General features: G+C 36.8%; 1 protein-coding gene across 2 annotated transcripts in view; it reads right to left on the bottom strand.

Moving 5' to 3' along the window:
• The window catches only part of LOC110464690 (DNA topoisomerase 3-alpha-like), a 38,025-nt gene extending 24,359 nt beyond the window's left edge, over positions 1-13,666 (bottom strand). Inside the window, exons 1-9 of one of the 2 annotated variants that reach the window (XM_021520036.1) lie at positions 13,484-13,570; positions 12,293-12,405; positions 10,658-10,794; positions 6,811-6,886; positions 6,269-6,377; positions 4,333-4,384; positions 1,650-1,741; positions 1,241-1,411; positions 580-625 (exon numbers count right to left, since the gene is read on the bottom strand). In XM_021520036.1, coding sequence (XP_021375711.1) covers positions 580-625; positions 1,241-1,411; positions 1,650-1,741; positions 4,333-4,384; positions 6,269-6,377; positions 6,811-6,886; positions 10,658-10,722 — 611 coding nt within the window. In that variant the 5' untranslated portion in view covers positions 10,723-10,794; positions 12,293-12,405; positions 13,484-13,570. Of the gene's footprint in view, positions 1-579; positions 626-1,240; positions 1,412-1,649; positions 1,742-4,332; positions 4,385-6,268; positions 6,378-6,810; positions 6,887-10,657; positions 10,795-12,292; positions 12,406-13,483 lie in introns of both variants that reach the window. The other variant, XM_021520035.1, reaches the window with a different exon arrangement.
• Between the last annotated feature and the right edge of the window lie 1,227 nt (positions 13,667-14,893).

The raw sequence follows: 14,893 nt of genomic DNA, 5'->3' as shown, positions 1-14,893 counted from the left end.
GGTCCCCTCCCCGCACTCCTAGCCATGACAAGGTATGCTTACAAAGACAGAACTACCACATGACACTACTGGTCCCCTCCCCACACTCCTAGCCATGACAAGGTAGGCTTACAAACACAAATCTACCACATGACAATACAGGTCCCCTCCCCGCACTCCTAGCCATGACAAGGTATGCTTACAAAGACAGAACTACCACATGACACTACAGGTCCCCTCCCCACACTCCAAGCCATGACAAGGTATGCTTACAAACACAAACCTACCACATGACACTACGGGCCCCCTCCCCACACTCCAAGCCATGACAAGGTATGCTTACAAACACAAATCTACCACATGACAATACAGAATACAGAATTCTACATAATAATATTTTTTAGTAAATATATCCCAGATATATTTCTGGAAATCAAGAAATCTATATTAACATAGTTACAAGTATATTGTATCATATTTTGATAGAAAGTTATTAATATCATAGTAAAACTGTTGTATAAAATTTAACAGTAAATTTCTAACACAATATTCACGTTTATCTGAAAGGATCATGATGTGCGGTTTACCTATTATACAAACCTTTTCCAGCTGAATTCTATGTTACTGTCTTCCTGTTTGTGGGTCACTGGAAAAATATAAATAGAAAATTGATGTTCACTGAATGAAATGTAAAGTCCAAACAAGAGTACCGCGGGGTGGAACAATATACGCCCATTGAATGCAATAGTGTTATATACTTTCTTACATTGAAATAAGATCTGCATCATTCTAAGAGTGGTTAGCTGACATGCAATAAAAAATGTAGGAGAAAATCTCCAGATAAAAAATCAAATACTGCAATGAACAAAGGGCAATAACGTTTGCAAAAATTGTCGAATCAAAATTCTTTTACGGGAGACACAACTTCATATCATAGTTATATTGTAAACACAGTTTCAAAGAGATCGGTCGAAAAATGTAGGAGGAGATTGCCGGACAAACAAAAGTTTATGCCAGACGGACGGACCTTTAACATAATACTCCTGTCAAATTTGACAGGCATATAAAAACACAACAGAATTGATATTTTGTACAGTAGAGAACTTTGTCAAAGAACTAGGTATGAATATCTTCCAACAAAATGTTAATAACTTCACAAGCAACAGATGAATTTTACACCAGGTCATCTTTAAATCATTTTTAAATGAATATTTTTTTCCAAACAATATATATTTTTCGTTATTTTCTGTTCAAAAACTACCTTTGATCTTCCAAAATGGCTCTGGTACAAAAGCTTGAACTTGTTTGTATCTTTCCACCACAAAACCAAGGGTAGGGAACTGACAGCTGCCGTAGCTGATCAGCTGATCTGACAGAACCTCAGGGAATATTTTCTGTAGTCTTAACGTCTGGAATCTTGTAAATGCAGCCCCTGAAATAGAAGTAAAGAATAAAATAAAATCACAGGATCAATATGTTTCTGTTTACCAGTAAATTAGTAATTCTGTACAATTGGGCTGAAATTATTTTTTTTTATTCAGAAGTGTTATTTCCATGCACATAAACAAATTCCAATCGCACATAAGGCTTTTATGAGTAAGACATTTCCATAGCTATACAGTTATTTCATTGGCAGGATGTAGTTATCTTTAACTTCTGAAATCACAGACCTATTCTTAGGTCCAGCTCCATTCGGACATCTACAGCATCACTGGTGTTCTTGTCAGGTTCAAGTAGGTTTCTACAGGCTCTTTGGATTGCTCTATAAAACAACATAGACTGCTGTATCTCTATAAAACAACATAGACTGCTGTATCTCTATAAAACAACATAGACTGTTGTATCTCTATAAAACAACATCAACTGCTGTATCTCTATAAAACAACATAGACTGCTGTATCACTATAAAACAACATAGACTGCTGTATCTCTATAAAACAACATAGACTGCTGTATCTCTATAAAACAACATTGACTGCTGTTACTCTATAAAACAACATAGACTGCTGTATCTCTATAAAACAATGTATACTGCTGTATCTCTATAAAACAATGTATACTGCTGTATCTCTATAAAACGTAGACTGCTGTATCTCTATAAAACAACATTGACTGCTGTATCTCTATAAAACAACATAGACTGCTGTATCTCTTTAAAACAACATAGACTGCTGTATCTCTAGAAAACATTGACTGCTGTATCTCTATGAAACAACATAGACTGCTGTATCTCTATAAAACAACATAGACTGCTGTATCTCTATAAAACAACATTGACTGCTGTATCTCTATAAACCAACATAGACTGCTGTATCTTTATACAAGAAGCCCAGAGGGCCTGTATCGCTCACCTGAACATGTTTAAAATAATTGGCATGAAGTAAAGATATAGCACTCCATGGTAGGACGTAAGTACATATGAAATTTCAGAATGATCCATCCAGTACTTGAGATATAGAGACAACAAAATCAAACAGAGCCCCACCCCTATGCCCCTAGGGGGGTCATACCCACCGTTAATACAAAATTGAGTCCTCTGACCCAAGGATGCTCCAGACTAAATAAGGATAAAATCCCTTAATCCCGATGGTCAAAGAAGGATTCTAAAGGTTTCACCTCTATTTCTCCTATTGGGCCCCGCCCTTCTGCCCCCTGGGAGACCACAACCACTGCTTATACAAAATTGAGTCCCCTTGGCCCAAGGATGCTCCAGACTAAATTAGGATAAAATCCCTTAATCCCTAGGGTAGAAGAAGGATTTTAAAGGTTTTATCTCTATTTCCCGTATTGGGCCTCGCCTCTCTGCCTCCAGGGGGGTTAGACACACCGTTTCTACAAAATTGGTTCCCCTTCACCCAAGGGTGCTTCATACCAAATTTGGACAAAATCCTGTCATTCGTACAGAAGAAGAAGGTATTTGAAGAATTTGCTGTTTCCCGTATTGGGCCCCTCCCTTCTGCCCCCAGGGGGGCCACACTCGCTGTTTATACGAAATTGAGCCCCTTTTGCTCAAGGATGCTCCAGAATGTATTAGGATAAAATCCCTTAATCCATATGGTAGAAGAAGGATTATAAAGGTTTTACTTCTATTTCCCCAATATGGACCAAATCCTTTCATTCCTACAGAAGAAGAGGGATTTTAAAGAATAATTTGCTATGTTTCCCCTATTGGGCCCCACCCCTCAGGCCCCTGTGGGGCCAGACCAACGGTTTATACAAAATTGGTTCCCCTTCACCCAAGGATGCTTCAGACCAAATATGGAACAAATCCTTTCATTCCTACAGAAGAAGAAGAATTTTAAAGGATTTGCTATATTTTCCCCTATTGGGCCCCGCCCCTCAGCCCCCAGGGGGGCCAGACCCACCATTTATACAAAATTGTTCCCTTCCCCCAAGGATGCTTCTGACCAAATATGGACAAAATCCTTTCATTCCTACAAAAGAAGAAGGATTTTAAAGAATAATTTGCTAAATTTCCCCTATTGGGCCCCGCCCCTTATCCCCTAGGGGTCCACACCCACCATTTATACAAAATTGAGTCCCCTTGACCCAAGGATGCTCCAGATTAAATTAGGATAAAATCTCTTAATCCCTATGGTAGAAGAAGGATTTTCAAGGTTTTACCTCTATTTCCCCTATTGGGCCCAGCCCCTCAGCCCCCAGGGGGGCCACACCCGCCGTTAAGTCAAAATTGAGTCCCCTTGGCCTAAGGATACTCCAGACCAAATTTAGTGAAAATCATCTTGGCCGTTCAGGACGAGTAGCGTTTTAAAGGAAAAGTTGACGGACGGATGACGGACGCTGCGGTATGGCATAAGCTCACCATGGTCCTTTGGACCAGGTGAGCTAAAAACAACATAGACTGCTGAATTTCATACAAAACATTAGGATAGAATAATGTGTGCACATTCCTGTATTATATTTTTTTTTTTACAACATTGAGTCTCCTTGGCCTTGCACATAAAATATATCAGATCAAATTTTGTTAAATTGTAATCAGGCATTTAGGAGTAGGCTTTCAAGGAGAAGCTGACAAGACAGACTGAGGGGAGACAATGCGCTACAGCATTAACATATATTTTTTTTAATTATGTTAAAGAATGAATACTATAATGAATCACTACAGAAACCATACATAATGATAACGTTAGAGGGCTCACTAAACCAATGTAAGTATAAATGGCAAATATGTGTCGAAAAATGTTAAATGTAAAGTCACATTATTAATCTTTGTGATAATGTTTTGTACTTATATATATCCTAGGAGAGAAAATCATATTACAAATGAACCACAAATTTATTAAATTTCTACTGATTTTAATGTCAGGAAATTCCTGTGTTCCATCAACTTACTGTGGAGTGATCTCAGAAAACCTTGCTCGGTATACTGGTATGTTCGGTTTTACTGAAACAGAATGACTGCGCATGTAAAGCCAGAACAAGGATTCATACTGATAAAAACTCTGAACTTTATGGAGTGTACAAATTTAACAACAGCAAAATAAACTGTTTGAATACAGGTTGATAATGCAGTGAATTACATAACTAATAGTTAGGATACATGTATTACACCAAACACTATCTAACCCCGTATGTACATGTATTACACCACACACAATCTAACCCCATATGTACATGTATTATACCAAACACTATCTAACCCCATAGTTACATGTATTACACCAAACACTATGTAACCCCATATGTGCATGTATTACCCCAAACACTATCTACCCCCATATGTGCATGTATAACACCAAACACTATCTAACACCATATGTACATGTATTACACCAAACACTATATAACCCCGTATGTACATGTATTACACTAAACACTATCTAACCCCATATGTACATCTATTACTCCAAACACTAACTAACCCCATATGTACATGTATTACACCACACACAATCTAACCCCATATGTACATGTATTCCACCAAACACTATCTAACCCCATAGTTACATGTATTACACCAAACACTAACTAACCCCATATGTACATGTATTCCACCAAACACTATCTAACCCCATATGTACATGTATTCCACCAAACACTATCTAACCCCATAGTTACATGTATTACACCAAACACTATGTAACCCCATATGTGCATGTATTACCCCAAACACTATCTACCCCCATATGTGCATGTATAACACCAAACACTATCTAACACCATATGTACATGTATTACACCACACACAATCTAACCCCATATGTACATGTATTGCACCAAACACTATATAAACCCGTATGTACATGTATTACACCAAACACTATATAACCCCGTATGTACATGTATTACACCACACACAATCTAACCCCATATGTACATGTATAACACCAAACACTATCTAACCCCATAGTTACATGTATTACACCAAACACTATATAACCCCGTATGTACATGTATTACACTAAACACTATCTAACCCCATATGTGCATGTATTACCCCAAACACTATCTACCCCCATATGTGCATGTATAACACCAAACACTATCTAACCCCACATGTACATGTATTACACCAAACACTATATAACCCCGTATGTACATGTATTACACCAAACACTAACTAACCCCATATGTACATGTATTATACCAAACACTATCTAACCCCATAGTTACATGTATTACACCAAACACTATCTAAACCCATATGTACATGTATAACACCAAACACTATCTAACCCCACATGTACATGTATTACACCAAACACTATATAACCCCGTATGTACATGTATTACACCAAACACTATCTAAACCCATATGTACATGTATAACACCAAACACTATCTAACCCCATATGAACATGTATTACACCAAACACTATCTAAACCCATATGTACATGTATAACACCAAACACTATCTAACACCATATGTACATGTATTACACTAAACACTATCTAACCCCATATGTACATGTATTACACCAAACACTATCTAACCCCATATGTACATGTATACTATTAGTTAAAAACTTTCAAAGCTTTAATCAGGTTTGAAAGGTTATATTTATGGGACTCATCAATGACTGTAGCATTTTCCACAGAATGTGCACCCCAAACAGTACATTATAAAAAACTTAGCTTCCTTGGTAAATTAGTACAAGTTAAAGGTTTTAAACAATATGCATAGGCAACCACTATAGCTGTTATACTTGTTGTTTGTCCATAAAATAACTGGTTTTCATCAATAACACAAGACAGAAATTTATATTTTAGAAAAGTTAATGGAATTCTTTCAAACCATTTAATTTGCTTATTCCTACATGTACATACCATTTTTACAAACTTGAATGACTTCAAACCCAATGTTTTCGCCTTCACGGTCACAGTCTGTCCAGATGATAAGGGACTGTGCTCCTTTTACCTCTCTTTCGAGAGTTCTCTACATAGAACACATAGCATCAGTACAGGTGTAGTCACTGATGCAAGAATCCATAGCCAGTGGTATTAACATAAATGATGACTTGGTCAGGACATTATATTTCGCTTAAGTTGTAACAGAGTATATGTATTAGGAAGGACATTTACTTACAATTTTGACAGCATGCGTATTGAAACCAACCCAGACAACAATAACAAAGGATCAATTACACAACTATATAAAACAATATAAACTGAATGATAATATATACATAATAGACTAAAATTTGTATAAATCAGAAAGTAAAAGGTCTGATATTACTATAACATTGGGTTTTTTAAAATTCAAATCATATCGTAAAGAACAATTCCACATGAATAATATAAAATCCTTGAAAAAATTTGATTGTAAACAGCAATTCATCCCCTAATACATGCTGTTTTACAGTACTCACTTTGATGTCCATAAAATTTTGAGGACAGTACTTCTCCACCTCCACATCAAACAGGGCAACAGGATTACAGCTATACCTAGAGGTAAATAGAGGGAACAAACGTCAACAATGCATACAAACATAGTAAACAGCACCAGGATTACAGCTATACCTAGAGGTAAATAGAGGGAACAAACGTCAACAATGCATACAAACATAGTAAACAGCAACAGGATTACAGCTATACCTAGAGGGAAATAGAGGGAACAAACGTCAACAATGCATTCAAACATATCAAACAGGGCAACAGTATTACAGCTATATCTAGAGGTAAATAGAGGGAACAAACGTCAACAATGCATACAAATATAGTAAACAGCAACAGGACTACAGCTATACCTAGAAGTGAATAGAGGGAACAAAGGTCAACATTGCATACAAACATAGCAAACAGCAACAGGATTACAGCTTTACCTAGAGGTAAATACAGGGAACAAATGTCACCAATGCATACAAACATAGCAAACAGCAACAGGATTACAGATATACCTAGAGGGAAATATAGGGAACAAACGTCAACACTGCATACAAACATAGTAAATAGGGCAACAGGATTACAGATATACCTAGAGGGAAATAGAGGTAACAAACGTCAACAAGGCATACAAACATAGTGAACAGCAACAGGATTACAGCTTTACCTAGAGGTAAATATAGGGAACAAACGTCACCAATGCATACAAACAGAGTAAACAGCAACAGAATTACAGCTGTACCTAGAGGTAAATAGAGTGAACAAACGTCAACAAAGCATACAAACATAGAAAACAGAAACAGGATTACAGCTTTACCTAGAGGTAAATATAGGGAACAAACGTCAGTGAGCTAAAAACAACATAGACTGCTGTATCTTTATACAAGAAGCCCAGAGGGCTTGTATCGCTCACCTGAACATGTTTAAAATAATTGGTATGAAGTAGGTGCTGTAAGTACATATGAAATTTCAGAAATATCCATACAGTACTTGAGTTATAGTGAGAACAAACTTCAAACAGAGCCCCACCCCTAGGGGGGTCATACCCACCGTTTATACAAAATTGAGTCACCTTGGCCCATTGATGCTCCAGACTAAATTAGGATAAAATCTCTTAATCCCTATGGTAGAAGAAGGATTTTAAAGGTTTTACCTCTATTTCTCCTATTGGGCCCCACCCGTCTGCCCCTTGGGAGACCAAACCCACTGCTTATACAAAATTGAGTCACCTTGGCCCATTGATGCTCCAGACTAAATTAGGATAAAATCCCTTAATACCCCATATGTACATGTATTACGGTAAAGCTATAAACTTGTTTACTATGTTTGGTTTCATTGTTGACATTTGTTCCCTCTATTCACTTCTAGGTATAGCTGTAGTCCTGTTGCCCTGTTTACTATGAATGAAAGGATTTGGTCCATATTTGGTCAGAAGCATCCTTGGGGGAAGGGGAACCAATTTTGTATAAACCGTGGGTCTGGCCCCCCTTGGGGCTGTGGGGCGGGGCCCAATAGGGGAAATATAGCAAATTCTTTAAAATCCTTCTTCTACCATAGGGATTAAGGGATATTATCCTAATATAGTCTGGAGCATCCTTAGGCAAAAGGGACTCAATTTTGTATAAACGGTGGGTATGACCCCCCTAGGGGTGGGGCTCTGTTTGAAGTTTGTTCTCACTATAACTCAAGTACTGTATGGATATTTCTGAAATTTCATATGTACTTACAGCACCTACTTCATACCAATTATTTTAAACATGTTCAGGTGAGCGATACAGGCCCTCTGGGCTTCTTGTATAAAGATACAGCAGTCTATGTTGTTTTTAGCTCACTGACGTTTGTTCCCTCTATTTCCCTCCTGTTTACTATGTTTGGTTTCATTGTTGACATTTGCTCCCTCTATTTACCTTCTAGGTATAGTTGTAATCCTGTTGCCCTATTTACTATGTTTGTAAGCATTGTTGATGTTTGTTCCCTCTATTTACCTCTAGATATAGCTGTAGTACTGTTGCCCTGTTTACTATGAATGAAAGGATTTGGTCCATATTTGGTCAGAAGCATCCTTGGGGGAAGGGGAACCAATTTTGTATAAACGGTGGGTATGACCCCCCTAGGGGTGGGGCTCTGTTTGAAGTTTGTTCTCACTATAACTCAAGTACTGTATGGATATTTCTGAAATTTCATATGTACTTACAGCACCTACTTCATACCAATTATTTTAAACATGTTCAGGTGAGCGATACAGGCCCTCTGGGCTTCTTGTATAAAGATACAGCAGTCTATGTTGTTTTTAGCTCACTGACGTTTGTTCCCTATATTTCCCTCTAGGTATAGCTGTGATCCTGTTGCTGTTTGCTATGTTTGAATGCATTGTTGATTTACTATGTTTGTATTCATTGTTGCCGTTTGTTCACTCTATTTCCCTCTAGGTATAGCTGTATTCCTGTTGCCCTGTTTTCTATGTTTGTATTCATTGTTGCCGTTTGTTCACTCTATTTCCCTCTAGGTGTCATGATGTTTTAATTTCTAGGTGAACAGTACAAGCCCTCCTTGCCTCTTGCTTTTATATCTGTTTGTTTTTGCTAATTTTTTGTGGCAGTAGAGGGAAGGATTTTCCAAATTCAACAAGATTTATGAATTTGAGTACAACATTCTGAATCACAACAATTGCACTATGACGATGACATCAGTGTCCGGCCATCTTTGAGGGCTGTCCTTCATAGGTAATTTCAAGCAATGGTGAGTATCTCCTTGTTTTGTAAATATATACATGTATTACGGTAAAGCTATAAACTTGTTTACTATGTTTGACCTCCTCTATATGACACACAGTTCCCTCTATTTACCTTCTAGGTATAGTTGTAATCCTGTTGCCCTATTTACTATGTTTGTATTCATTGTTGCCGTTTGTTCACTCTATTTCCCTCTAGGAATAGCTGAAATCCTGTTGCCCTGTTTACTATGTTTGACCTCCTCTATATGACACACAGTTCCCTCTATTTACCTCTATGTATAGCTGTAATCCTCTATTTGGTGTTATACAACATACATGTCTATTTCGCCACTTATATCTTAATGTGGTAATACAAACTAATAACATCGGCAGTCATTGTTCATATTTACTAACTAACATTTGTATATAATTACAGGAACCATTGTAATTATATACAAATGTTAGTTAGTAAATATGAACAATGACTGCCGATGTTATTAGTTTGTATTACCACATTAAGATATAAGTGGCGAAATAGACATGTATGTTGTATAACACCAAATAGAGGATTACAGCTATAACTCGAGGCAAATAGAGGGAACAAATATCAACAATGCATACAAATATAGTAAACAGCAACAGAATTACAGCTGTACCTAGAGGTAAATATAGGGAACAAATGTAAACTATGCATGCAAACATAGTAAACAGGAGGGAAATAGAGGGAACAAACATCAACAATGCTTACAAACATAGTAAATAGGGCAACAGGATTACAACTATACCTAGAAGGTAAATAGAGGGAGCAAATGTCAACAATGAATACAAACATAGAAAACAGAAACAGGATTACAGCTTTACCTAGAGGTAAATATAGGGAACAAACGTCAACAAAGCATACAAACATAGAAAACAGAAACAGGATTACAGCTTTACCTAGAGGTAAATATAGGGAACAAACGTCAAAAATGCATACAAACATAGTACACAGCAACAGGATTACAGATATACCTAGAGGGAAATAGAGGGAACAAACGTCAACAATGCATACAAACATAGTAAACAAGTTTATAGCTTTACCGTAATACATGTATATATTTACAAAACAAGGAGATACTCACCATTTCTTGTAATTGCCTATGAAGTCCAGCCCTAAAAGATGGCCGGACACTGATGTCATGGTCATAGTGCAATTGTTGTGATTCAGAATGTTGTACTCAAATTCATAAATCTTGTTGAATTTGGAAAATCCTTCCCTCTACAACAACAAAAAATTAGTAAAAACAAACAGATATAAAAGCAAGAGGCAAGGAAGGCCTGTACTGTTCACCTAGAAATTAAAACATCATGACAAAAAATGTTGAGCTCCCGCCTCTGTCACTCAGCACCAAGAGTAACAATATTTGTAAAATAATGGCCATTACTACAAGATGTGTCTTGAAATGGTATATAAAATGGCCATTGTTGCCCCTATTATTTTAAGTAATGGCAATTAGATTTAAGATGATAAATAATGGTCATTAAATACCTTAAGTAATGGGCATTAATAACAAAATAATGGACTTTATTAACAATAAAAACAAAATATAATGGACATTGAAATAATAATGGTGACATAGTAAGATAGAATAATTATTTAATATTTTAATAGGAATTTGATATATTAATGGACGATAAATGGCCATTAATCAAAACACTCCATTTTCTTTCAAAACAAGAGGCCCAGAGGGCCTGTATCGCTCACCTGAATATGTTTAAAATAATTGGTATGAAGTAGGTGCTGTAAGTACATATGAAATTTCAGAAATATCCATACAGTACTTGAGGTATAGTGAGAACAAACTTCAAACAGAGCCCCACCCCTAGGGGGGTCATACCCACCAATTATACAAAATTGAGTCCCCTTGACCCAAGGATGCTCCGGACTAAATGAGGATAAAATCCCATAATCCTGATGGTCGAAGAAGGATTTTAAAGGTTTTACCTCTATTTCCCCCATTGGGCCCCGCCTCTCTGCCTCCAGAGGGGTCAGACACACCGTTTATACAAAATTGAGTCCCTTTTGCCTAAGGATGCTCCAGACTATATTAGGATAATATCCCTTAATCCCTATGGTAGAAGAAGGATTATAAAGGTTTTACCTATATTTCCCCTATTGGGCCCTGCCCCTCAGGTCCCACGGGGGGGGGGGGTCTCCTTTACCAAAGGGTGCAGTGCCACACCAAATATGGAACAAATCCTTTCATTCCTACAGAAGAAGAAGGATTTTAAAGAATTAAGAATTTGCTATGTTTCTCCTATTGGGCCCCGACCCTCAGCCCCAAGGGGGGCCAGACCCACGGTTTATACAAAATTGGTTCCCCTTCCCCCAAGGATGCTTCTGACCAAATATGGACCAAATCCTTTCATTCCTACAGAAGAAGAAGGATTTTAAAGAATTTGCTATATTTCCCCTATTGGGCCCCGCCCCACAGCCCCAAGGGGGGCCAGACCCATCATTTATACAAAATTGATTCCCCTTGGCCTAAGGATGCTACAGAACAAATTTAGTCCAAATCAACTGGGCCGTTAAGGACAAGTAGTGTTTTAAAGGAAAAGTTGACGGACGGACGACGGACGCTGCGCCATGGCATAAGCTCACTTGCCCTTCGGGCAGGTGAGCTAAAAATGAAACAAAAAATAATGGCAAAAGTAATTCTTTTTTAATATTAATAGCATGCATTTTAATGGGGATTTAATGCAAGTTTAATAGGCACCTATGCCAGTAGTGAATGCCCTGCCTTTTATACATCACAGTTGATTCCCAATCTTTGTTATAAAGATGCTTCATAGCTAGAGTAGGATCAATATTCAGCCCTTACAATGGTTCCTGTAATTATATACAAATGTTAGTTAGTAAATATGAACAATGACTGCAGATGTTATTAGTTTGTATTACCACATTAAGATATAAGTGGCGAAATAGACATGTACGTTGTATAACACCAAATAGAGTAACAAAATGGTGTATAAATGTCAAAAACTTTAAGGGCACCTGCAGCTTTAATAAGGAACGTATGCTGCATTATGAGAAATCAGTCACTGAATCATGATGAATTAATGGTAAAAAGAATTTCTCAAATATATCCACCCATGAGTTTTCTGAAACTCATTTTTGTACCTGGTAGTAGAATTTTATATTTAATACTACTACAACACTTAAATATGTATGTTGCATTTATATAATTTGACGCATTTTTATATTTAATACTTTAGCTACTACAACACTTATGTTGCATACATATCACTTCAGAGGCATCATGCTTGAATGTGACAGGTGAAAAAAGGTAAAACCTAAATAGGTCCATTTTAATGTTGTGCAATGCAAATGCACACAATTGTACTGTATACTAAAAATTCTATACCACATACATGTGCATGCAGAAATATGATGCTCTGTCAGAATATTACGACATGGCTGTACTTGGTTAAATATGTGATGTTCATTTAAACAAAACTTTCATATATATACACATTTGTATGTTTTCACACATATCCTGTATCTGTAACTAAACTAAACAATGTTACAAGTGATACCACAAACAAGGGACCGTTTTTCATTATGATGCACATATACTGCAGTACGTGATACTCCACTAGGAGGACTGTACATTGACAAAAGAAGAAGAAAAGAATATTTCAGACTGTGGTCTTGCCGTGAATTTGTCTTGCCCTGTTGCATATGTAAACAAACTAACGAGTAATCACAACATGAAGCCCAACGTGTTTCCAACTGCATCAGATATAACCTTTATGAAAATCAAAAGCTCTCAAACGTGAAATTTTCTTGGTTTTTTAAAAATAACTCCATAACTCCCAAGCTGTACATTACTGTATACTGTATTCATGTATATTTGCGCCACTGAGTACAGCAGTACTAGTTCGGTGCATCTCAATGTATAACCTACCTTTCGAGCACTTCCCCTTGACATGACAGCAGCGATTGACTTCGCGGCATCATTTTTCTCTGCAACATTCAATATCCTGACCATTTTCTCTTTGGAAGATGTACAGAATGCCCTGCGTATCGGTAATAGCACCATCACAGACTCCAAAACTTTGGCGAATTAGCCGCCATTTCAATAGTATACTTCCGGTTGCAGGGTAAACATAATATAAGAGCGAGTACAAAACCCGGAATGCACTCAGGCGTGGAGAGTTTTTTGTTAATTTATTGTATATATTAGGCTGTATCTCCCTCAATACGTCTTGGATTTTCATTCGGAGACCAGTCTAGGAAAGATAATTTTATACCTGTCACAATGATATAAGTTATGCGTACCATTATTTAATATTAAAAGTGAAAGTGGTGGCCGGAATGAACCACTATGATATAAAAATGGCAATATTTTCAACTGTTTTCGTTCTAATAAATACTCATATCTCAAAAACTACTGAACCAATTTTTGTTCGGTGACCACCCTGGTCAAGGGAATTTTGCCCTTGTTAATATGATACCAACTGTTTAAACACATCTTTCATATTTATTTGTGATGCTATTTTAACAAATTGTGGAAACGGTCTAAAGATTATAAAATTATCTTGCTTAGAGTGGTCACCGAACAAAAATCGGTTCTGCGATTAACGAGTAATGGGTAAAAAAAGACAGAAAGTTATGAGAAAGTTATCCTTTTTTCGTCATTTTTCAAACGATTTCGATTCATTCCGGCCACCACTTTTGCGATTAATATGAAAGATATGTTTAAACAGTTGGTATCATATTAACAAGTGCAAAATTCCCTTGACCAGGGTGGTCACCGAACAAAAATCGGTTCAGTAGTTTTTGAGATATGAGTATTTATTAGAACGAAAACAGTTGAAAATATTGCCGTTTTTATTTCATAGTGGTTCATTCCGGCCACCACTTTCACTTTCAATATTAAATAATGGTACGCATAACTTATATCATTGTGACGGGTATAAAATTATCTTTCCTAGACTGGTATCCGAATGAAAATCCATGATATATTATAGGAGATACAGCCTAATATATACAAAAAATCAACAAAATAATCTTCACGCCTGAGTGCATTCCGGGTTTTGTCCTCACCCATAATATAAGAAAACAAAAATTACCGGAATTTTACATAGGATCGGGCTCATGATATATTACACGGAACGTGGAACATGAAAAGGAGTGAATGAAACATATTATTTAAATATAAATAACAACAGTGACAATGGTAAATGCTTCATAACACTGATATGATTGAGATCACCACCTTAAAAATACACATAATATTACTGAGTATGAAGAGATTATCACACTTACGCTACAAGAATTGTATCCATTTTCCGTTCGTGCCCCCGTTGACTCA

The sequence above is a fragment of the Mizuhopecten yessoensis genome, unplaced genomic scaffold, assembly GCF_002113885.1.
Source record: "Mizuhopecten yessoensis strain PY_sf001 unplaced genomic scaffold, ASM211388v2 scaffold11021, whole genome shotgun sequence".
Classification (NCBI taxonomy): Eukaryota; Metazoa; Mollusca; class Bivalvia; order Pectinida; family Pectinidae; genus Mizuhopecten; species Mizuhopecten yessoensis.
Note: the sequence above shows the minus strand (reverse complement) of the source record. Positions and strands in the feature narration are given on the sequence as shown.